The sequence below is a fragment of the Scyliorhinus torazame genome, chromosome 4 (assembly GCF_047496885.1).
Source record: "Scyliorhinus torazame isolate Kashiwa2021f chromosome 4, sScyTor2.1, whole genome shotgun sequence".
NCBI lineage: Eukaryota > Metazoa > Chordata > Chondrichthyes > Carcharhiniformes > Scyliorhinidae > Scyliorhinus > Scyliorhinus torazame.
In genome coordinates, this window is record NC_092710.1 from 102932686 (window position 1) to 102958428 (window position 25743).

The 25743-nt window shown below is 42.3% G+C and overlaps 1 protein-coding gene across 6 annotated transcripts in view; it reads right to left on the bottom strand.

The window, feature by feature from the left end:
* Positions 1–25743, bottom strand: part of phf3 (PHD finger protein 3) — a 190992-nt gene that overhangs the window by 44864 nt on the left and 120385 nt on the right. For all 6 annotated transcript variants that reach the window (XM_072498390.1, XM_072498393.1, XM_072498394.1 and 3 more), the window contains 2 exons: positions 23557–23752; positions 636–786 (listed from right to left, as the gene is read on the bottom strand). In XM_072498390.1, the coding sequence (XP_072354491.1) occupies positions 636–786; positions 23557–23752 (347 nt within the window). The remainder of the gene's footprint in view (positions 1–635; positions 787–23556; positions 23753–25743) is intronic.

Genomic DNA, 25743 nt, shown 5'->3' on the forward strand with positions numbered 1-25743 from the left:
ATCAGGTATACCAAGGGATCAGGAGGACATCAGAACTCTGGCCATTTGCACCCAAGTATCTCTCCCAAGCAATGATGAGCAGTGTCTTGAGAATTTGACATGCTATAATTTCGTTATTTTTCTGTAATTTTTTTATTTACTGCATGGGATTTCTCTTCTTCTGTGCTCGCTAGTCCACAATTTTCTTCCCAGACAAGCACACAAGCAGAAAATACAATCTGTTGTTACTGTTGCTGTGTGTACATATAGACTGATTAAAAATACTTTCTGGAGTGATTGTGTTGCTTTCCTTTGGTAACCGGCAATGCCCTTCAAAAGTTAGGTCAGGAAGCTTTACAATTTATGGTGACTTGCAAAATATAGCAAATAGTAAATGTTTAAACTTTAAAGAACAACATAAATTATAGTAAATTATGAAAGGATGAATGTTGACTACTGAACTGAACAACTGAAATTTAGCTGAGGAATAACCTGCCGCCATTTACAAATATTAAACAGGAGGTAAGACTGCACCAAGGCTTCTTTCTCACCTTGTTCTTGTTTGGATTCTTTGTTGGTTGCATAGAGAAAAAGAACAAAGATAAACTGAACTGCTTTAGTAGCTTTTTAAAAATGTCCACTAAATTTAGCTCTACCTTTTTGCTAGAATGTCCATCAGAGAATGCCGGACATTCTGTCTAATTTGCTCAACAGTAGGCTGAGGTGCAGAAGGGCTGGTTGGAGGTGGTGTGCTATTTGTTCCTCCTTTTTCTGCTTTCTTCTTCACAGCTTGTTTGTCCTTTAAGTCTGAAATGGATATAAAAAATACATGATCAGCATTTGTCTGTATTCTGCAGAATTTTCCTAATGTAGGGCCATATTTCATTATGCCACAGAAAATAGGTTTTGGGTTCACATTTGTGTTCTCCCAGGCTGTCATTTTCCCCTAACTTGTCCAACACACTTTAAGGAAAGGTCAAACTCTTCCCATGCCAGGGCAAGTAAAACAAGAAGACATCTGAGTCAGCGGAGCCCTCATGACGTAGACATACAGCACACAAATAGCGTCAATACTTTCCTCTCCCATGCCCTCCTGTGCTCTATTATATTGCCATTTTTATTAACTCCAAACCACTTCAATTCTCATCAAAATCTAGCAACAAAAATCCTATTTACTTTAATGACTTTATTCTTTCTTTTTGTCCCACAATGAACATGTTGTACAAGGAGATTGAAAATGTAGTGCCATAAATGCATTCAGTGACTAGTGACCAATTTTTAAAATATTATATTTTATCCAAATAACTTTCTTGAAAATGTACTTTTGATTATTATCCTAAATGCCAAATCTACTAGAACTTCCAGATCCCTTTCTGTTTCTTCACAGCTATTTCTACATCAGTATTTAGTATATTTATAATAGCTTCCTTTTTCTGCCAGTACATACCACTGCTGTGCAGAATTAAAGAGTTTCTTTCTACTCATTTTTTTTGATGCTCTTGAATGTCTATATCTTTAGTTTCATCTTGCAAACCTGAACAGATTGTATTTGATTTCTGCTTCTACATCAGTAAAGATTAGGAACAGAAAGCACCCAGCACAAAATCCTGGGGGACTCAGCTTTGTTTTCTCCCTCACACTGATGTTGATTCCCCTAAATAGCCCAGTCTGGGGTAGTTTTAACCATCTATCTTTCCCCATAGGAAAACTATAGAGGAGGAGATGCTCCGAAGATGGATGAGGGGGTGAAAGTGTGGAAAGGGGAGACTTGAACAGCTTCTAGAGATGGAAGGAGGTTTTATTATGCAGCTCATATCTTTTGATGGGAAACCAGAGCCCCACACTTACACTCTTTGGGAGCGTAGTGGTCAGCAAACCTCCAAGCAGTCAACCAGCTTTGGTTCACTAGTATTTGGGTGAAAAAGTTTAATTTACGCCTCCATTTCAACAAGCAGCAGCACCACACTGAGCCCCAGCCTTATTTAAAGAGGGATGTTGTCAGCTACACGAGGCATTTCACAATCCTGTTCATCGAAACGTAGAAAATAGGAGCAGAAGGTGGCCATTTGGCTGATCATCCAACTCAATAGCCTAATCCCGCCTTTCCCCCATATCGCTTGATCCCCTTCGCCTCAAGTGCTACATCGAACTGTTTCTTGAAAATATACAATGTTTTGGTCTCAATTACTTCCTGTGATAACAAGTTTCACAGGCTCACCACTCTCTGGGTGAAGACATTTTTCATCTCTGTCCTGAATGGTCTACCCTGTATTCTCAGACTGTGTCCCCTGGTTCTGGACACCCCCACCATGGGAAATTCCTTCTTGCATCTCCCCTGTCCAGTCCTCTCAGAATTCTATAGGCTTCTATGAGATCTCCTCATTCTTCTGAACTCCAGCGAATACAATCCTGACTCAATCTCTCATACTTCAGCTTGGTAAGGCTTTGTTGCACTCCCTCTATAGCAAGAACATCATTCCTCAGATAAGGAGACCAAAGCTGCACACAATATTCCAGGTGTGGCCTCACCAAGGACCTGTATGATTGCAGCAAGACATCCCTGCCCCTATACTCAAATCCTGTTGCAATGAAGGCCAGCATACCATTTGCCTTCTTTACCTGATTGCTTACCTTCAGTGACGGCTGTATGAGGACACCCAGGTCATGTTGCACATTCTCCTCTCCTAATTTATGGCCATTCAGATAATAGTCTGCCTTCTTGTTTTTGCTACCGAAGCAGATAACTTCGCATTTATTCAAATTATATTTCATCTGCCATTTATTTGCCCACACACTCATGTTGTCCAAATCAAACTGAAGGAACTCAGCATCCTCCTCCTCACAGCTCACCCTCCCACCCAACTTTGTGTCATCAGCAAATTTGGAGGTATTATATTTTGTTCTTCATCTAAATCATTAATATATATTGTGAATAGCTGGGGCCCTAGCACCGATCTCTGTGGTGCGCCACTATTCACTGCCTGCCAATTTGAATAAGACTTGTTAATTCTTATTCTTTGTTTCCTGACTGCCAACCAGTTTTCTATCCATCTCAATACACTACTGCTAATCCCATGCGCTTTAATTTTACACGCTAATCTCTTCTGTGGAATTTTGTCAAAAGCCTTCTGAAATTCCAAATAAACCACATCCACTTCCTCCCCCTTATCAACTCTACTAGTTACATCCTCAAAGAATTCCAGTAATTTGTCAAACATGATTTCCCCTTCATAAATCCATGCTGACTTTCTGATTCTACCACTGTTTTAAAAGTGCTCTTTTCTTATTTGACAATGGATTCTAGAATGTTGTCCTCTACCGCCGACAGGCTTACAGGTCTATAATTCTGTGTTTCACCCTACCTCCCTTTTTAAAAAGTGGACTTATATTAGCTACCCTCTAATCTGTAGGAACTGTTCCAGAGTCTATAGAATCCTGGAAGATGACCAAGGATGCATCCACTATTCCTTGAGCCATTTCCTTAAATATTCTTAAGAGTACTTAAAGACCTTAGGTTCCACACGTAGATGGTCATAAGCACCGATGGGCAGCACAACCATGGCTCATTCAACCTTTATCCCATCACCACACCTCAACTTTCTAGCCCACCCATATTAACAGACACAGCCCAGAGGGGCAGGGCCCAAGCAAGATGGTTTAGGGGGAATTTTAAGCTCCTTTGCCATGAAGGGGGAATGTTCCCATACTGGAAGTCAAAAGTATGCCATATGGCCCATCATGTCTGTGCTGGCTCACTGAAGGAGTAATTTGTCTAGTGCCACTCCTCTGCCTTCACCCCATAGCCTTGCACATTCTTGTCTCTTGAATGCCTTGATTAAACCTGCCTCCAGATCATTCTCAGGCAGTGCATTCCAGATCCTAACCATTCGCTGTCTAAAAATGTTTCTCTTCATCTCCATTGCTTCTTTTGTCAATTATTTTAATGTTGTGGCCTCTTGTTCTCAATCCTTCTACCAACAGGAACAGTTTCTTCACATCTACTCTATCCAGAAAGCTCATGATTTTGAATACCTCCATCAAATCTCTTCTGACCTTCTCTTTTCCAAGGATAACAACCCCAACTTCTCCAATCTATCCATGTAACTGAAGTTCCTCATCCCTGGAACCATGCTCCTGAATCTGTTTCGCACTCTCTCTAATGCCTTAAGATCCTTCCTAAAGTGCGGCACCCAAGTGAGGCTGGACACAATACTCCAAACAAGGCCGAACCAGAGTTTAAGGTACACAATAACTTCCTTGCTTCAGTACTCGGTGCCCAGGATTCCCATATGCTTTATTAACCATGTTTCTCAACCTGTCCTGCCACCTTCATTGAATCCCTACAGTGCAGGAAGAAACCATTTAACCCATCAAGTGTATACTGACCCCTCTGAAAGAGCACTCCACCCAAGCTCACTCCCCTGCCCTATCCCAACAACCTTTTATTTGGCTATTAAGGGGCAATTTAGCATAGCCAATCCACCTGACCTGAACATCTTTGGGCTATGAGAGGAAACTGGAGCACCCAGAGGAAACCCACGCAGACACAGGGAAAAAGTGCAAACTCCACAGACAGTGGCCAAAGCCGGAAATGAACCCAGGTACCTGACGCTGTGAGGCAGCCGCTAACCATTGTGCCACCGTGCCATAATGGGTTACACAAGAAGTTATACAAGGAGTTATATACCCAGGTCCCTCTGTTCCTGCACCTCATTTGAAATGGTACTCTTTATTTTATATTGTTTCTCTATGTTCTTCCTACCAAAATCACTTCACACTTCCCTGCATTAAATTTAATCTGCCAATTCCACCCACCTATGTCTTTTTGAAGTTCTAAACTATCCTCCTCACAGTTCACAATACTTCTAAGTTTTGTTACACTTGCAAATTTTGAAATTGTGCCCAAGGTGCAGGTCATCAATATATGTTAGGAACAGCAGGGGTCCTAACACCAATCCCTGAGGAACTTCACTGTAGACCTTCCTTTGCTCTGATAAACAACTATTTATCACTACACTCTGTTTCTTCTCACTTTGTCAACTTCCTATCTATGGAGTTCCCACTGTCCCTTTTATTAGTCAACTTCCTATCTATGGAGTTCCCACTGTCCCTTTTATTCCATGAGTTATAACTTGGCTCACAGGTCCATTGTGTGGCAAATGTATCAAATTAAGTTTGAAAGATATCGGCCCTCTCAAAGGTATAATATGCTGATCCATTTTATAGGAATGTTCAATTGTCATTAACAATTACAACTCAACATTTTTGCAATAAACCTTTATTTGAATTATAAAGTGTTGAGTGTCTGCACAGAAATAGCCTTCCAGATGCAACCTCCGAAGGTGGATTAGGCGCTGATTCAGTGAAACGCTACGCCGCAATCATGCTCCCATATCTCTGCCGATTTGAACAAACACCACATTCCTCTGCTCTGGTACAGGATCTTCCAGTTCTATCGGCTTTTCTGCCAGTATGACGAGGTTCAGTCCTTCAGTGGAGGCAAAGTTGTGTAGGGTGCAGCACATGCTATAAGGGGAACAGTCATGCCACATGGGTTTACATGATCGCTCTGAGCAACCTGTGTGGAGATGGCCGTGGAGTAAGATTTTTCAAGGATTTAATATTGTGAAAGGATTTGACTGAGTGGGCAGAGAGAAACTATTTCCACTAGTGAGGGTATCCAGCACATGGGGACACAATCTTGAAATTAGAACTAGGCCACTCAGGACTGAAATCAGAAAGCACATATTCCACAAAGTGAGCAGTGGAAATCAGGAATTCTTTGCCTCAAATGCCTTTAGATCCTTGTCAACTGAAATATTCAAGTCTGAGATTGACTATTTGATGAGGTAAAGATATGAAGGGACTGGAATCAAATTATGAGGAAGTGGAATTGAGGCACAATTCAACTGAATGGTGTTAATAGGTTCCAGGGACTGCACAACCTACTCCTGTTCCCATGCATTAATGCTTGCTCGCATTTATTAAATTATTCCAAGAAAGGTACTCGAGCCTATTCTAAAGAAACATACTCGAGCCTATTCTTGAATAAACACATTAGTTTGACAAGCCTTTTTAAAAAAAATTTAGAGTACCCAAATATTTTTTTTCCCAATTAAGGGCCAATTTAGCGTGGCCAATCCACCTAACCTGCACATCTTTGGGTTGTGGGGGTGAAACCCACGCAGACACGGAGAGAATGTGCAAATTCCACACGGACAGTGATCCAGAGCCGGGATTTAAACCCAGGTCCTCAGCACCGTAGTCCCAGTGCGCCACGTGCCGCCTTAATTTAACAAGCCTTAATGATAGATTTGATTTCTGGATTAGATTCGTCTCCTTCTTGTAAATGGATACTGTTAACAGATTTCGATCAGGTGCTCACTCCTCAAAATTCTTTTGCCAGCATTTCACGGCCAGTGGTGAAGGAAGGGCACTCCCCTGATCTCAAGACATCTGCCCCAAAGATCTAGCCAACTCTGCGGACGTGGGTTTCCCATTTCCAGACAGTATTTTAATCTGACAATAAAGAGATAAAGTCTGTGTTACGACACCCTGGGCAAGTGCATAGTCAATTCAAGCCTCAATGGGCCGAAGTCGCAATTTAACCAATAATTCTTATAAAAACACAAAGTCTTTGGCCCTCGGCTGCCCAATAATTACAGTCACCAGGTTTGCAAGTTGAAACACAATTACTGTTTATTTACAATAAGAACTATGCAGCAAATACAACTGGTTAACTATTAACTAATTCCCAACTCCCCATTTTAATTTGCCCTCCCCCCACCTTCTATAAACACATACACACAAGACAGACAAACACAGAGGGATGGAAAGGGGGAAAAAATAATAATCAAAAGGAAGAAAGTCTTAGTTTCAGATGTTGTTTTTTAGCACACCATCCTTCACAGCATGCTTGCAGGTTTTGGTCTTTGTTTTGCAGCCTGTAATGCTTTCTCTGCAAGTTCAGGAATATAGCACTCACAGCAGCTTTCATGGAGGCACCTTTTTCCTCTTCAAACTTTGCTTTCAGTTTGTGGTTTGTGTTCAGGCCTTTGTAGTTTCAGTAATACAGCACTCACAGCAGGCTTTCAGGAGAGAGACTGCACTCACAGCAGGCTTTCAGGAGACGGCACTCACAGCAGGCTTTCAGGAGACGGCACTCACAGCAGGCTTTCAGGAGAGAGACTGCACTCACAGCAGGCTTTCAGGAGAGAGGCGGCACTCACAGCAGGCTTTCTGGAGAGAAATCTGGAGGAGTGTAGTAGGACCTTTCTTCGTGCTGCCAAGATCAAAACTGAAACACCTTGGAATTCTGAAAAGCATTCCACTGGGATATAATCCAATCAGCACCTGCTACCAGGCAGAGTATGGCCTTTTGAGCCAATTCATTGGCCACTAGCCAATCAAACAAACCAAGTTCCAACCCATCTCTCACTGGTGCTGACAAGTCTGCAGTCTCCTGTTCAAACCAGCACAGGCTGGCAAAATGATCTCTCCTGGAACTTCTGGATTCTTCTGCTTTCCTTAAAAAGACATGTCAATTAATCATCTATGGGTGAAAATAAAAACGGCAAAATAAAAGAGGGGGGAAATAAACAGGAAGGACCCTTACATCTGAATAGATGTTTGTGACCCTTGGACATGTTGACATAATTGCCAAGTCACGGGGATATCTTGACCTCTAGCAGCAATGCTGTCGGCAAGCAGCTAAGCAGGCAATCACATTACGGTATTTACACACAACAAACCAGGAAGCTAAGGCAGCTGCAGTCCTTCACTTTTTTTTTTTGAAGTTCTAATATAACAACTTTTTATTAAAATTCCAATTAAGGGCCAATTTAGCGTGGCCAATCCAACTACCCTGCACATCTTTGGGTTGTGGGAGTGAGACTCATGCAGACACTGGGAGAATGTGCAAACTCCACACGGTCAGTGACCCGGGGCCAAGATCGAATCCAGGTCCTCAGTGCCATGAGGCAGCAGTGCTAACCACTGCACCATTGTGCCTCCTTTCATATTGCAAAATAAATGTTTGGACTAAGGTAGGTGGTACTATAGAGATATATTTGAAAAGAAAACGTCTTTAAAAATGCGGAATTTATTGTGGAGAAATTTTTGACATTCCACAAATATAAAAGGAGTTTTTTCAGGGCCAGTGAGACTGTTTAGCAGTAACTATGCAGTTACTACATTGTTAAAACTCATTTACACTTCATTTACTTTTACAAGCATTTTTACAGCAAGACAAACAAATGTACGAGTGGAAGGTTTTTTGCCAATTCAATTGATCTCTGTTGATTGCAGATGGGAGGTCCTCAACAACATATCCTCTGGAGAAGCACAAAATTACTGACAGCAACTTCTGGTTTTCCACGTTGCATGTGAGGAATCCAAACATTGCTGTTATCATCAGTGGAATAACAATGGGAAACCGTGAGAGTTTTGCCATCATTACCAGCACAGGATCTGGGCTATTGACACTCATGATAGCTGTCAGCTCTACACCCCTAATTTCTTGTAACACATGACGATAAATTGATTTGTTTCTTTTAGGGTCTTTAATTTCCATTTGAAATATCAATATTGTTGACAATAAGAATGAAGTGTGAATAGGTGTTTGTTTTTGAGCACCTGCATGGGCCCCAGTTATGCCTGTCTTTTTGTGGGCTATGTGGAACTCCCTTTGTTCCAGTCCTACTCAGATACGCTCCTCCCACAACTCGGTTTTTCCATTACATCAATGACTGTATTGGTGCCGCTCCATGCTCTCATCTGGACCTGGAATCAGGACTCGCATGGGCCCCCAGTTATGCCCGTCTTTTTGTGGGTTATGTGGAACATCCCTAATTTCAGACCTACTCAGGCCTGCTCCTGCAACACTTTTTTTTGTTGCATCGATAACTATATTGGTGCTGCTCTCGTCTGGATCTGGGAAAATGTAACGATTTTGCTTCCAATTTTCACCCCACTCTCACTTTCATCTGGTCCATCTTTGACACTGGAGCTGTGAGGCAGCAATGCTAACCACTGTGCCACTGTCCTCGGCCTCCTGCTGTAATGCTCCAGTGAAGCCCAATGCAAACTGGACGATCAGCATCTCATCTTCCGATTAGTCACATTTCAGCCCTCAGGATGCAACATTGAGTTCAACAACTTTAAACTGTGACATCTCTCCTCCATCTTGAACATTAAAAAATAATCCCAGTTTTTGGCCCTCACTCCCCCACCGGGCCATCTGTTACCTGTTGTTACGTTTTGCTACATCTTTGGTGCAGTCTCTCTAAGCTGCACCAATCATTGATTTTCTACTCTGTTCCAGCTGCACCTCTCTTTTACAGTATATAAGCCAACACATTTCTCCCTCTCTTCAGCTCTGAAGAGTCATACGGACTCAAAGTTACGTCTGTTTTCCTCACTATAAATGCTGCCAGACCTGAGTTTTTCCAGCATTCTCTACTCGTGTTTCTGATATTTGTTACTGTTGGACATGTTGCCATAATCTTCTCTGATGAGTGTTTCAAAAGAAAATATTGTCAGTATACTGAAGTTATCAGTTCAATTTCCATTAGTTAGCCTATAATCAAAGACAGAGAGGGTGATATTATGTATATCTGGAAGACACCAAGTTAAAGAGTAAATCATTTATTGATTATGTGATGGCAGGTTTAGGTGTTAAAGCCTAATTATTTGAGAGATTATAAAGAGACGAGAAATAAGGAGCAAAAGTAAAAATGAAAAAGGAATTATTCTTTCAAACCATCTTTCTTTTTTAAGCTTTCTTAGAAAGTAAAAAGACAAATAAAAGTGTGACTATATGTTCTGCATTTAGCAATACCTACAAGAGATTTTTGTTTATTATTCACGGCATGAGTGTCAACAGCCAAACCAGCATTTATTGCTATCACCAATTGTCCTCGAGGTAGTGAAGCCATCTCCTTGAATACAATAGAGTCGCTTGTTAGGTCAATTAATAATAATAATAATCTTTATTAGTATCACAAGTAGGCTTACATTAACACTGCAATGAAGTTACTGTGAAAATTCCCTAGTCGCCACAGTACGGCGCCTGTTCGGATACACAGAGGGAGAATTCAGAATATCCAATTCACCTACCAAGCACGTCTTTCGGGACTTGTGGGAGAAAACTGGAGCACCCAGTGGAAACCCACGCAGACACGGGGAGAATGTACAAGTGTTAAATTGCCCCTTAATTTAAAAAAAAAATGAATTGGGTACTCTAAATTTAGAAGGAAAAAAAAAATTGAAAATCGCTTGGAAAGTGCTGCTGTAGAGCAATCTTTGTCATTCATTTTTTTATTATGCATACATTCCTACAATTTCTGGTCTTCAGGCTCCCAAGACTGGAGTATTACAGGTTTGATATAGGGGACCAAATAGTCCAGATTCAAAATTACCTCTCTGGGACTACATTAAGCTAACTTTTCCTTCCTTCCTCCAAATATTGTATATGGCTTGTCATCAATAACCATTATAGACTTTAACTGAACAGTTAATTTAACAATCACAATATACGATTGCCCAAATAAACTACCTAATTTGTTTTTTTAAATTTAGAGTACCCAATTCTTTTTTTCCAATTAAGAGGCCAATTAGCGTGGCCAATTCATCTAACCTGCACATCTTAGTGAGTTGTGGGGGTGAGACCCACGCAAACACGTGGGGGAGAATGTGAAAACTCCACACGAACAGTAACCCAGGGCAGATATCGAACCCGGGTCCTCCGCGGTGTGAGGCAGAAGTGCTAACCACTGCGCGGCGTGCTGCCCGCACTACCTGAATTCTCTGCATATGATCAACAAATGTATTGTGTCCTTCCCAATCAGCATTTCAAACAAGCCTATTACTATTCTTCCTGCAGATTATAAACCTAAGCTTCATTTATGAACACTTTAATAGATGTAGCTTCCAAGAACTGTCTTTTAAACTTTGAAATCCATTTTAAAAGCAAAAATAAATTTTAGTGAACCTTGAAGTTCTCATTTCTAACCTAGATTTAAAATTATTTTGAATAAATGACTTCAATTGTTTCCAATGACAATGTATCAACCATAAATTGTAAGCTCTCCTTTAAAGTCAAAATTTTAAAATCTAGGTTTGAACCAAAGGAATCTCTGAAAATTAGCCATAATTAAAGAATAGCTATTGCTTTTAAGTTTCAGAAAATATTCCTCTTCAGGTCCCTCAAAAAATTACTAAATTATTTGGTTAGAAATCTTGCATAGAATACAAAACTTCAGATCAGTGAGCCCCAATCACAATCGCAGACAAATAAAACACAGGAGGAAAAGGTTCCCTTAAAATTGAAAACGTGCACACCAGACATAGGTACAAATTACCAGAAGTGACTTTAAGATGGATGTGTAATTTTACAATTCTGATTACAACTATCAAACTTTAGTTTAGTGGTAGGTAAGTAGTCGCTATAGTCCCAGATGACCATAGCTGCTTTTCCCCTTTAAGGGGAAGAGCTGTCTGGTGGTGATTTAACCCCGCGGATCACCACACCTCAGACGAGGGGCAAGGTTGAGAAGGCGAGGCCTTCATGAATAACCTCAGCCAGTACAGGAATTGAACCTGCGCTGCTGGTGTCACTCCACATCACAAACAAGCCCTTGAGCCACTGAGCTAATCTATCACTTAAATCGCTGTAATTAAATAATTGCTCATAACCATTGCCAGGTATATGTTATTAAATATCTCATCCATATTCACTGCTCGAAATAATTTTAATATCTTACCCAACTTCTAAGTCCCTACAAGGATGACAAATGCCAAAAAGAAATTCAGAATTGAAAATCTCTGATTTGGGCCAAGCTGTAACCTTTGACTAGAATATAATATTTTTGGAATACACATCTAATATTTAAGTCCTATATTAATACTCCAATGAAGGATACCTAATGGTTAATTATTACTGGAAATTGCAATATTTATCCCACAGCTCTGCAAATTCATGCTGCAACTCAAAGTACTATTTGACCAGTTGATGGCCACCAAAATAGTTGCTAACATAAGAACTAGAAGCAGGAGTAGGCCATCTGGCCCCTCGAGCCTGCTCCACCATTCAATGAGATCATGGCTGATCTTTTGTGGACTCAGCTCCACTTTCCGGCTCGAATACCATAACCCTTAATCTTCAAAAAACTATCTATCTTTATCTTAAAAACATTGAATGAAGGAGCCTCTACTGCTTCACTGGGCAAGGAATTCCATAGATTCACAACCCTTTGGGTGAAGAAGTTCCTCCTAAACTCAGTCCTAAATCTACTTCCCCTTATTTTGAGGCTATGCCCCCTAGTTCTGCTTTCACTTACCAGTGCAAACAACCTGCCCGCATCTATCCTATCTATTCCCTTCATAATTTTATAGGTTTCTATAAGATCCCCCCTCATCCTTCTAAATTCCAACGAGTACAGTCCCAGTCTACTCAACCTCTCCTCGTAATCCAACCCCTTCAGCTCTGGGATTAACCTAGTGAATCTCCTCTGCACACGCTCCAGTGCCAGTACGTCCTTTCTCAAGTAAGCAATAAAAGAAATCCACAAAACTGTGGAAATGTGTCTATATGCATATGTGGCTAATCCCACTGTACTGGCTAAGCTCTATTGGTGTTACACAGATGGAAGATCAAGTGTAGTCTTTCAAGTGCAGAGGGGTTAGAATTAGTGGAATAAAGGGATCATAGCACATAAGACAAATTTAGTCTTTGTTTTAAAGTTTTTTAAAATAAATTTAGAGTACCCAATTATTTTTTTTCCAATTAAGAGACAATTTAGTGTGGCCAGTCCACCTATCAGGCACATCTTTGGGTTGGGGGAGTGAGACGTACACAGACACGGGGAGAATGTGCAAACTCCACACAGATAATGACCCAGGGCGGGGATCGAACCCGGGTCCTTGGCGCTGTGAGCCACTGTGCAACCGTGCCCGCCTTGTTTTAAAAGTTATGCAGTGTTTCTTTATTTTTATATTTCCAAGATGAATTTCTATTTGGGTGCAGGGGACAGAAAATGAGTAGAGGAAAAGGCCACCATCTGGGGTTTTGGGTAGGAAACCGTGCAAATATACTTCAGCAAAGGCAGTGAAGAGGGGGTTGTGGGAGGGGCAGTATCGTGATAATAAGAGGCCCTCCTTTTTAAAAAAAACAAAGACAATAAGATGCTTTACCTGTATGGGTAAAATTTCCTTATTTATGAAATGGTGCCAATTGCTCCAGATTTGATTGAGATGAGGCGATGTTACCAATGTTGAAACAGCTTAACACTGATCACCCATTTAACAGCACCACCCAAAGGTGTAGCTGGTACTGCAGGTGAATGTAGGCAGTTTTCTTTAAAAGGAATTGCCCACAGGATCAGGATGATTTTCAAATATGACCCAGATACCATGCTTAATCTATAACGTTGGCATCTAGATAAAGACCAAGGTAAATTTTAGAAAGTGGGAAAGGTGCACAGGCAGCATTTTGTTTTATTTCAAATTTTTCAGTGTCTATAATATTTTGCCTTTCGTTCAATTTAACGATCTGGTAATTTATAAAGTTTGATCAGAAGAAAAACAAGCACAAACTTCTATCATTTTAGCACTGGTGTCAGTGCCTCATCATTTCCGAAGTAGTCAACAATTGTAAACTAAACAGAGCACATCTTCTTCATAGAAATGTGACATATAGCACATATCTAGTGATTCACCACCCGGCAGAGTGAGATTAGACCATTTCTACAGCAATTGAGAGTTTGAAGCAGTAGCAAAAGGAGAGAGTAAAAACAGTTGAATAAATAACCAGGCAGGGGGGGAACAAGTTTTTTGGGGAGAGGGGGGGGGGGGGGAGAGAAAGAGAGAGAGAGAGAGAGACAAGTTCGCAAGACAGGCGAACAGCAGGCGCGTGCGCTAACACACACGTGCATTGACGTGCAAGCCAACATGCGTACCAAACATTTGTGCGCACCAACACACGTTTGCACCGGCATGCGAGCCAAAACATGTGCAGATACATACACAGGCGTGCCCACCCGCGCGAACACATGGGTGTGCGCACACACAGGCGTCCAAGCGTAGGCATATACACAAGTGCATGCACACAGACACAAACAAACTGTGACTGTACACAGCATAATATTTTTCACTGTACCTTGGTATACGTGACAGTAAAACAAATCCAAACACACACGGGGCACGCACGCTCCGACACATGCACACCAGCCGCGCACGCAGACACATATCTGAGGCCCTGAAAGCCGAGTTTAACTTCACAAAGAAATTAAAAAGCAGGACTACAAAAACATGAAATCTCAGGATTACTACCAGAGCCAGGTGATAGTGAGCATAGGATTGAAGGATTGAGCAATTAAACACACGGCTGGAGAATTAGAGGGAGCATCAGATTTCTCATTGGGATAGGTTCTAGGGCAGGCGGGACCGGTACAAGATGGATGGGTTGCACCTGTGCAAGTCCAGGACTAATATTCTCGCACACCAGCCGTGCGTTGTTGGGGAGAGTTTAAATTAGATTGGCCCCGTATGGGACTTGGTCCCGTAACAGCCTCCCTGAACAGGTGCCGGAATGTGGCGACTAGGGTTTTTTCATAGTAACTTCATTGAAGCCTACTTGTGACAATAAGCGATTTTCATTTCATTCAATGGGAATGAGAACCCGAGAGGATGCTTGGATTGTAGGGAAGCAAAACTGGCAACAGGAAATTTAAAAGTTGGAGTGAAATTAGACGGCAGACAAAAAAGCAGGCATAAAATAGGATTAGAACGTGGAATAATGCTAAAAAGACAAAAGGAGGAACACTATCTGAACTTGTGCAGAATTTGCCAAAAGGTAGATATTTGAAGGGACAAAATAGGAGTAAATGAATATGACTTAATTGCTATTACAGAGATGTGGTTGGAGGGTGACCAAGGCTTGAAACTGAAAATTGAAGGATATTAGTCATTTAAGCACGGTATAAATCAGGAAATTAGAGTTGCAAGTTAACATGGGTAACACAATAATAAAAGGTGACTTCAATTTACATATAGACTGGCTAAATCGATTTAGCATTAATGCTCTGGGGGGCTGAATTCCTGGAGTGTGTACGAGGTAGGTATCCGGAATAGTATTCTGAAGAACCAACTAGGGATCAGACAATTTTAGATTTAGTATTAGGTAATGAGTAAGGGCTAATTGATAACCTGGTTGTAAATAAGCCTTTGGGAAATAGTGACCATAATATAATGGAATTGTAAGTTTGTAAACGAGATTGTTCATTCTGAAACTAGGATCTTAAATCCAAACAAAGGAAACTATGAAGGCATGAGAGACAAGTTAGCTATGGCGTTTTTGAGGAAATACATTGAAAGAATTGACAGTAGACAGGCAATGCCTAGTATTTAATGAAGTATTACATGGTCTGTAACAAATATACATTCCACTAAGACAGAAAAACCCAAACAGGAAAAGTAAGTCAACCTAACAAAAGAAGTTAGATCACTGGAAGTAGCTTGTAAGGTTACCAAAAAAGAGTGGAAAGCTGCAGGATAGGAGCAATTCAGAATCCAGCAAAAAAGGACCAAGAAACTGATAGGTAAACAAAAGAGAAAATGCTGGACAATCTCAGCAGGAAAGGTGGATAAGATATGGGTGGGGTCTCTCCAAATGCAGACTGGGTGATAGCTTTTGGTCTGTGAGCATTCAGGACACTGACCTTCCCGTTGCTTCCCATTTTAACACAAGACCCTGCTGCCATGCCCACATGTCTGTCCTTGGCCTGGTGCAATGTTCCAGTGAAGCTCAACGCAAACTGGAGGAACAACATCTCATCTTCCGGTTAGGCACGCTACAGCCTTCCAGTCTCAATATTGAATTCAACAACTTCAGATGATTAGTTCTACTCCATCTCAACCCCTTTGTTTTCATCCCATTTCATTTTAACTGTCTTTTACCATTTCTTTCTTTCTTGTCTTTCTTAATATATATTTAACCCCACCCCCCCTCTTATCCACCTTACTCCTTTTTACTTCCCCCTTCCCCTCGCCCCACATCTACATCTGTCACAGTTCACCCTATGATGTTTGTTTCTCTGCTGTTTGGCCTATTCACACCTTTTGTTCTCTCTGGGGACTGCCATTAGCTCTCTTTCCCCTTGGTTTCTGAGGCTATTAGGCCCCATTTCCCTGGGTTTCTGTGGCTATGACTCATCTTTCATTCTCACTCCACAGTATAAGTAGTTCCCACTTTCTCTGTCTGTTAGCTTTGACAAAGAGTCATTGGACTCAAAATGCTAGCTCTTTTCTCTCCCTACAATTGCTGCCATACCTGCTGAGATTTTCCAGCATATTCTCTTTCGTTTCAGATTCCAGCAGCCGCAGTAATTTGCTTTTAACTGATAAATAAAGCAAGAGAGAATATGAAGCAAGCTCGCAGGTAACAAAGGTGGACAGCAAAAGTTTCTTTAGGTATGTGAAAAGGAAAAGAATTGCAAGGGCAAATGTCGATCCATTACACATGGAAACAGGAGAATGGGAAAATGGAGGAGAAACTAAACAATTACTTTATGTCTGTTTTCACGAAGGACGATAATATAAATTTTCCAAATATACAAGGGACTTGTGAAAATTAGAAACTTAAGGAAGTTAGTATTAATAAAGAGGTAATTCGAAAAATCAATTGGAGTCAAGGTTGATAAATCCCCTGGACCTAGATGAGGTACATCCAGAATTTTGAAGATGGTTGCTACAGTGAGAGTAGATGAATTGATGGTTATATTTCAGAATTCTTTAGATTCTGGAAAGACCTTGCAGACTGGTAGCAAACGTAACCATGCTATATAAGGGAGGGAGAAAACAGGGAACTACAGGCCCTTTACTTTGACTTCAGAATCAACTGGGTATTTATATATGATGGGCAGGGTCAAAATGTATTTATGAAAAGGAAATCATGTTTGACAAACCTGTTGGGAGTTTCTTTTTGAGGATGTTACTGTATGAAGCACAGATAAAGGAAAATCAGGGGACATGGTGACTTTGGATTTTCAGAGGTTTATGATTTGGTCCCACACAGGTTAATAAACAAAATTATAGCACATGGGATGAAAATTGGTTAGCAGGCAGAAAACATTGGGAATAAAGGGTCATTGGCGGGATGGCAGGCTGTTATTACAGGAAAGCAGCAAGAATCAGCGCCGGGGTCACAGCTGTTCACAATGTATATAATTGGTTTGGATGTGGGAACCAAATGTAATATTTGCCGATGACACTAAACCAGATGAGAATGTAAGTTATGAGGAGGATGCAAGGAGGCTTCAAGGGGATTTGAAGAGGCTCAGTGAGTGGACACGTAACTCAGTGGTAACACCCTTGGCTGAAGGTTATGAAATCAATCCTAGTCAAAGACTTGAGCACAAGATCTCGGCAGACACTCTGGTGCAGTACCTAGGGAGTGCTGCAATACTGGAGGTGCTGAATTTTGAATGAGGTGTTAAAACAAATTTACTCTCTCAGGTGGAAGAAAATATCCCATGGCACTACTTTGAAGAAGATCAGGGAGGTTCTCCCTGCTGCTCTGCTAATATTTATCCCACTATCAACGTCACAAACACAAATTCTGTATATTAGCACATTGCTGTTTGTGGGACCTTGCTGGGGTGGCAGGACTGTCCTACGGAGTAGAGATTGAGACTGGGTCTGTATTCTTTAGAATTTAATGAATGAGAGGTAATCCGCAAGGCTGAGAAACGTGTGGGTAGCACATTTGGAGAGGTGGTCACACCGGAGCTCAAGGAATGAAGGGTGACTATCAGACAGTACAAGAGAATCAGGCAGGAATCCTCTGGTGTCCCTCTCTTGAATCAGCTTTCCATTTTGGACGTTGATAACGATGCAGGTTCTTCAAGGGAGTGCAGTCCGAGCTAAGCGTCATGACTGTACAGGAGGGGAGGTGAAGGAAGATCAGCCAAAGTGAAAGGGGATTCATTAGTCTAGGGAACAGACAGACATTTATGCAGCCGCAGACATGACTCCAGGATGGTGGATTGCCTCTCTGGGGCCAGGGTCAGGGATGTCATTTGAATGTCTGCAGGGCATCCTAAGGGAGAAGTAGGTGATAAGACAGATGTTGTGGTGCACCTTGGTACCAACAATATAAATAGAATGAAGGATGAGGCCTTGCATCAAGAATTTAAGGAGTTGGGCAGCAGATTAAAAAGCAGGACCACAAAGACTGTAATCTCTGGATTACACACGGTGCTATGTACTAGCGAGTATAGAACTAGGAGAACAGGGCAGATGAATGCGTGGCTCAAGAGTTTGTGCAGGAGGGAGGGTTTCAGATTCCTGGATCACTAAGACTGTTTCTGAGGAAGCTGGGACATGTACAAGCAGGATGAAATGGACCTGAACCAGAATGGGTCCAGGATCTTTACAGGTGGGTTTGCTAGAGCTGTTGGAGGTGTTTAAACTAGTTTGGTAGGGGAAAGAGGACACAGAGCTTCAGTACAATAAAGACACAACATACCACAGTAAAGGAACCAAGATAGAGGGAGTTCAGCCATGTTGCGTTCCAAGGGAGTAAGGCGAGGCTGGATGGCCTAGGAGTGCTAGGGGTTTTCAGTAGGACTGCTCAGGTAAGGGCGCGGATTGACATATGGAATTGTGATATTGTTGCGTGTCTGGAATGTGCTGCCAGAGGTAGTAGTAGAGGCGGGTACAATTGTGTCTTTTAAAAAGCATTTAGATAGTTACATGGGTAAGATGGGTACAGAGGGTTATGGGCCAAGTGCGGGCAACTGGGACTAGCTTAATGGTAAAAACTGGGCGGCATGGACTGGTTGGGCCGAAGGGCCTGTTTCCATGCTGTAAACTTCTATGATTCTATGATTCTATGTGGCTGAGGGAGGGGCAGGACTGGGAACTCACCATTTCAGGATCTTCAGGCGAGACAAGGGAGGGTGAAAAAGAGAAGCGTGCTGTCGCATTATTAATTAAGGAGTCAGTTACTACAGTAAGGAGGGACGATATCTTGGAAGGGTCTTCAAATGAGGCTTTGTGGATAGAGCGTAGGAATAACAAGGGGGTAGTCACATTGCTGGGAGTGTATTTATGGACCCACAGTCAGCAGACAATTCACTGAGGTGTGTAAAAATGATAGGGTAATTATAAGGGATTTCAATTTCCTCAATATTAATTAGGGTAGACATAGTGGAAAGGGTTTAGAGCGGGTGGCTTTCTTGAAATGTATTCATGAGAGCTTTTTACGTCAATATGTAGAACGTACAACAAGGAACGGAGCAGTGCTGGATCTGATTCTGGGGAAAGAAGACGGACAGGTGTTTGAGGTAGTGTGGGGCATTTTAGTGATAGCGACCATAACACAGAATAGTTTAAGTTTGGTATGGAAAAGGAGGAAAAGGCAGGGTCTTCAAAAAAAAAAAAAAAAAAAAACGGTTTTGGATTGCAGAAAGGTAGATTTTATTAAAATAAGGCAGGATCTGACTAAGGAAGTCTGGGAACAGCTTCTTGAGGGAAAATCTACAGCAGAGCAGCGGATATTCTATATACTATAGGGAAGAGAATAATGGGAAAGAATAACACCCATTAGGAACAAATGGAGCAATATGTGGGTGGAGCCAGAACTCATTGGTAGGGTTTTAAACTTTACATCTTTCTTCACTTGGGAGGATGTAGGTACAGAATTTTGGGGGGGCTGTGAAGTTCTTGAACATTTTGACATAGGGAATGATTGATTGATTTGATTTATTGTCACATGAGGAGGTTTTGGCAGCTTTAAAGGTAGACAAATCACCAAGTCCAAGTTGTATCCCAGGCTGCTGTGGAAGGCAAGGGAGGAAATTACAGAAGCTCTGACCAAAATGTTTCATTCTGCTCTGGCCAGATTGAGGTGCCAGAGGATTGGAGGATCGCTAATGTGGTTCCATTTTTCAGAAAGGGTGGCAGAGATAAACCAGGGAATTACAGATCTGAGTCTCACATCAGTGCCAGGAAAAACCATTGGAGAAAATTCAGAAGGAGAGAATGAATCTCCATTTGAAGAGGCACGGTTTGATCAGGGATAGTCAACATGGTTTTGTCAGAGAGATGTCATGCTCAACAAATTTGATTGAATTTTGAGAGCTGGTAATCGGTTGTGTAGATGAAGTAGTGCAGTTGATGTCATTTATATGGATTTCAGCAAAGCCTTTGACAAGGTCCCACATGGGAGATCATTGATAAAGGTGGCAAAAGCACATGGGATCCAGGGTAACTTAATAACTTGGATCCAAAACTGGCTTCACATTAGGAGACAGGGTGTTGGTAGATGGCTGTGTGACTGCGTATATATAAAAACGGTATAGATGAGAATGTTGGGAGGGCTGATAAATTAGTTGGCGGATAACACAAAGGTTAGCAGGGTGGTCAATAGTGAGAAAGAAGGTCATGGGTTGCAGGAAGATATAGACGGGTAGGTTACTACTGACTGGAAATGCTATAGTTCGAGTACTTTAGATAGGTCCGTTTTTGTCCAGTGTGTGCAGGAGGGTTTCCTGACACAGGATGTAGATAGGCCAACGAGAGGTGAGGCCATACTGAATTTGGTACCGGGTAATGAACCAGGACAGGTGTTAGATTTGGAGGTAGGTGAGCACTTTGGTGATAATGACCATAATTCGATTCAGTTTACTTTAGTGATGGAAAGGGATAGGTATATACCGCAGGGCAAGAGTTATATCAGGGGGGGGGGGGGGGGAAAGGCGATGAGGCAAGACTTAGGATGCATCGGATGGAGAGGAAAACTGCAGGGGATGGGCACAATGGAAATGTGGAGCTTGTTGAAGGAACAGCTACAGCGAGTCCTTGATAAGTATGTACCTGTCAGGCAGGGAGGAAGTGGTTGAGCAAGGGAACCGTGGTTTACTAAGGCAGTCAAAACACTTGTCAAGAGGAAGAAGGAGGCTTATGTAAAGATGAGACATGAAGGTTCAGTTAGGGCGCTCGAGAGTTACAAGTTAGCTAGGAAGGACCTAAAGAGAGAGCTAAGAAGAGCCAGGACGGGGCATGAGAAGTCTTTGGCAGGTAGGATTAAGGATAACCCTAAAGCTTTCTATAGATATGTCAGGAATAAAAGAATGACTAGGGTAAGAGTAGGGCCAGTCAAGGACAGTAGTGGGAAGTTGTGCTTGGAGTCCAAGGAGATAGGAGAGGTGCTAAATGAATATTTTTCGTCAGTATTCACACAGCAAAAAGACAATGTTGTCGAGGAGAATACTGAGATTCAGGCTACTAGACTAGAAGGACCATAAGGAGGAGGTGTTAACAATTCTGGAAAGTGTGAAAATAGATAAGTCCCCTGGGCTGGATTGGATTTATCCTAGGATTCTCTGGGAAGCTAGGGAGGAGATTGCTGAGCCTTTGGCTTTGATCTTTAAGTCATCTTTGTCTACAGGAATAGTGCCAGAAGACTGGAGGATAGCAAATGTTATCCCCTTGTTCAAGAAGGGGAGTAGAGACAACCCCGGTAACTATAGACCAGTGAGCCTTACTTCTGTTGTGGGCAAAATCTTGGAACGGTTTATAAGAGATAGGGTGTATAATCATCTGGAAAGGAATAATTTGATTAGACATAGTCAACACGGTTTTGTGAAGGGTAGGTCATGCCTCACAAACCTTATTGAGTTCTTTGAGAAGGTGACCAAACACGTGGATGAGGGTAAAGCAGTTGATGTGGTGTATATGGATTTCAGTAAAGTGTTTGATAAGGTTCCCCACTGTAGGCTACTGCAGAAAATACAGAAGCATGGGATTCAGGGAGATTTAGCAGTTTGGATCAGAAATTGGCTAGCTGGAAGAAGACAAAGGGTGGTGGTTGATGGGAAGTGTTCAGACTGGAGTCCTGTTACTAGTGGTGTACCACAAGGATCTGTTTTGGGGCCACTGTTGTTTGTCATTTTTATAAATGACCTGGAGGAGGGCATAGAAGGATGGGCGAGTAAATTTGCAGATGACACGAAAGTCGGTGGAGTTGTGGACAGTGCGGAAGGATGTTACAAGTCACAGAAGGACATAGATAAGCTGCAGCGCAGGGCAAATGGAGTTTAATGCAGAAAAGTGAGAGGTGATTCATTTTGGAAGGAATAACAGGAAGACAGAGTACTGGGTTAATGGTAAGATTCTTGGCAGTTTGGTGAGCAGAGAGATCCCGGTGTCCATGTACATAGATCCCTGAAAGTTGCCACTCAGGTTGAGAGGGTTGTTAAGAAGGCGTACGGTGTGTTAGCTTTTATTGGTAGAGGGATTGGGTTTCGGAGCCATGAGGTCATGTTGCAGCTGTACAAAACTCTGGTGCGGCCGCATTTGGAGTATTGCGTGCAATTCTGGTCGCTGCATTACAGGAAGGATGTGGAAGCATTGGAAAGGGTGCAGAGGAGATTTACCAGAATGTTGCCTGGTATGGAGGGAAGATCTTATGAGGGGAGGCTGAGGGACTTGAGGCTGTTTTCGTTAGAGAGAAGGTTAAGAGGTGACTTAATTGAGGCATACAAAATGATCAGAGGATTGGATAGGGTGGACAGTGAGAGTCTTTTTCCTCGGATGGTGATGTCTAACATGAGGGGACATAGCTTTAAATTGAGGGGAGATAGATGTCAGAGGTAGGTTCTTTACTCAGAGGGTAGTAAGGGCGTGGAATGCCCTGCCTGCAACAGTAGTGGACTCGCCAACAATAAGGGCATTCAAATGGTCATTGGCTAGACATATGGACGATAAGAGAATAGTGTAGATGGGCTTTAGAGTGGTTTCACAGGTCGGCGCAACATCGAGAGCCGAAGGGCCTGTACTGCGCTGTAATGTTCTATGTTACATGAATTTAATCCTGAAATATGCAAGATTATGCACTTTGGAAGGAGTAACAAAATAGGTGAGTACTCCGAGTGGCGGGACACTAGGAAGCTCAGAGGGATCCTTGGGTGCTTGTCCACAAATCCCTGAAGGCAGAAGGACAGGTTAATAAAGTAGATAAGAAGGCATACAGGAAGCTTGCCTTTATCAGTCGTAGCATAGATTGTAAGAGCAGAGAGGATATGTTGGGACCTAAAACTTTACAAAACATTGGTTAGACCACAGCTGGAGAACTGTGTGCAGTTCTGGTCACTTCACTACAGGAAGAATGTGATTGCACTGAGGGGGCGGATGAGATTCGTAAGACCATAAGACACAGGAGCAGAATTAGGCCATTTGGCCCATCGAGTCTGCTCCGCCATTCAATCATGGCTGATATGTTTTTCATCCCCATTCTCCTGCCTTCTCCCCATAACCCGATCCCCTTATTATTCAAGAACCTCTCTATCTCGGTCTTAAGGGCACCCAGATTGTGAAAAAAGGACAAACAGATTTGTTGAGGACTGGAAAAGTTAGAACATGAAACAATTTTGACACAAAAGCGGTATTGAGAGTAGGGAGATGACAGATAGGATTTATTTGGCATTTTTATTAAAGATGTTCACCCAAGTAACAATATTTACATTTTCTTTTCTCCATTTAGTAATTGTTCTGATCTGCTCAATCATTTTCACGCACCTAATTTTGGAAGCTTGTCTCCTTGACCAAGCCGGCTGGCTGCAAGGTCTTTCAGCTGTTTGCTTTTTTTGTGTTCAGGTGCCTCTGATGTTCCTGTTATTTGTCCTGCAAGACGGTCATTTCCTAAAGGTGCTTTTTTCACATCCTTGGTCTCCGAATCCTTCGAGTCAGTAGAACCAGTTCTCATACCGGAGACCTAGGAACATGATCTCAGAATAAATCCAATTACTTGCATGAAATATTTAGCATCTCTACTTGAATAATAAGTATTGAAAATTAGCATTTTTAACCAACATTATACCATAACCACCATAACAACCAACATTACGCCACAATCTACCGGCTTCAATATTCCTGCCAGCAGTTGATCATGGGTCAAAATCATATGTTTCATGCAAATAACATCTTGCCATTAGATCCAGTCAGACATCCAAGCAACTTAATCTCCAATATTTTAATCACTAATTTATTGAAGCAGACTTAATTTGAAATAGGCACACAAGGTATTTTTCAAAACTGAATATCCTCAATGAGACGCACAACAAACCTTGGATGTAGGACTGGAGATCAATACAAAGTCTTCTCTAATACATGTTAGCCCTTTGATGGTATGAATCTCTTTTTGAAGTTCACCCCTGGTTTATCTTTTCAGTTTAACACCACATAGGTTGCCTCATTCACAAGAATGGTACTAGTACAAATTAATAATACTCTTCTCAATTAAGTAGTGATGAGGTTGGTAATTATTGCAGATAATTATGGAACATTTCACCTAAAATTGACGCTTCCCACACATCCATATTTCAGAAAAGATGTCACTCATCGTAGCAAGTGTCAAATTCAGTGAGTCACTCTTCATATTCTAAAGCACGTTGATCAATAGCATCAATTTAGAAACAAAAAGATGGCCACTGCATTACTTCAAATTAAAAATGTGGGTTTGCACTTGCACAGATCAGCCAAGAGCTTAGAAACTGGTCGACTTTAGGCATTTGATAGAGTGGAGTGGGATTATCTGTGGGAGGTGTTGAGGAGATTTGGGTTCGGAGAGGGGTATGTTAGATGGGTGCAGCTGTTGTATAGGGCCCCAGTGGCGAGTGTGGTCACGAATGGACGGGGATCGGCATATTTTCGGCTCCACAGAGGGACAAGGCAGGGATGTCCTCTGTCCCCATTACTGTTTGCACTGGCGATTGAGCCCCTGGCGATAGCGCTGAGAGGTTCCAAGGGATGGAGGGGAATACTTAGGGGAGGAGAAGAACACCGGGTATCTTTATATGCGGATGATCTGCTACTATATGTGGCGGATCCAGCGGAGGGGATGCCAGAAATAATGCGGATACTTGGGGAGTTTGGGGATTTTTCAGGGTATAAATTGAACATGGGAAAGAGTGAGCTGTTTGTGGTGCATCCAGGGGAGCAGAGTAGAGAAATAGAAGACCTACCGTTGAGGAAGGTAACAAGAGACTTTCGTTACCTGGGGATCCAGATAGCTAAGAATTGGGGCACATTGCACAGGCTAAATTTGACGCGGTTGGTGGAACAGATGGAGGAAGATTTCAAGAGATGGGACATGGTAACATTGTCAATGGCAGGGAGGGTGCAGGCAGTTAAGATGGTGGTCCTCCCGAGATTCCTTTTTGTGTTTCAGTGTCTCCCGGTGGTGATCACGAAGGCTTTTTTCAAAAGGATAGAAAAGAGTATTATGGGTTTTGTTTGGGCCGGGAAGACTCCGAGAGTGAGGAAGGGATTCTTACAGCGTAGTAGGGATAGGGGGGGGCTGGCACTACCGAGCCTAAGTGAGTATTATTGGGCCGCTAATATTTCAATGGTGAGTAAGTGGATGGGAGAGGAGGAAGGAGCGGCGTGGAAGAGATTAGAGAGGGCGTCCTGTAGGGGGACCAGCCTGCAGGCTATGGTGACAGCCCCATTGCCGTTCTCACCAAGGAACTATACCACGAGTCCGGTGGTGGTAGCTACACTGAAGATTTGGGGACAGTGGAGACGACATAGGGGAAAGACCGGAGCACTGGGGGGGTCCCCGATAAGAAACAACCATAGGTTTGCCCCGGGGGGAATGGATGGGGGATATGGAATGTGGCAAAGAGCAGGTATAACGCAATTGAAAGATCTATTTGTGGATGGGAAGTTTGCGAGTCTGGGAGCGCTGACCGAGAAATATGGGTT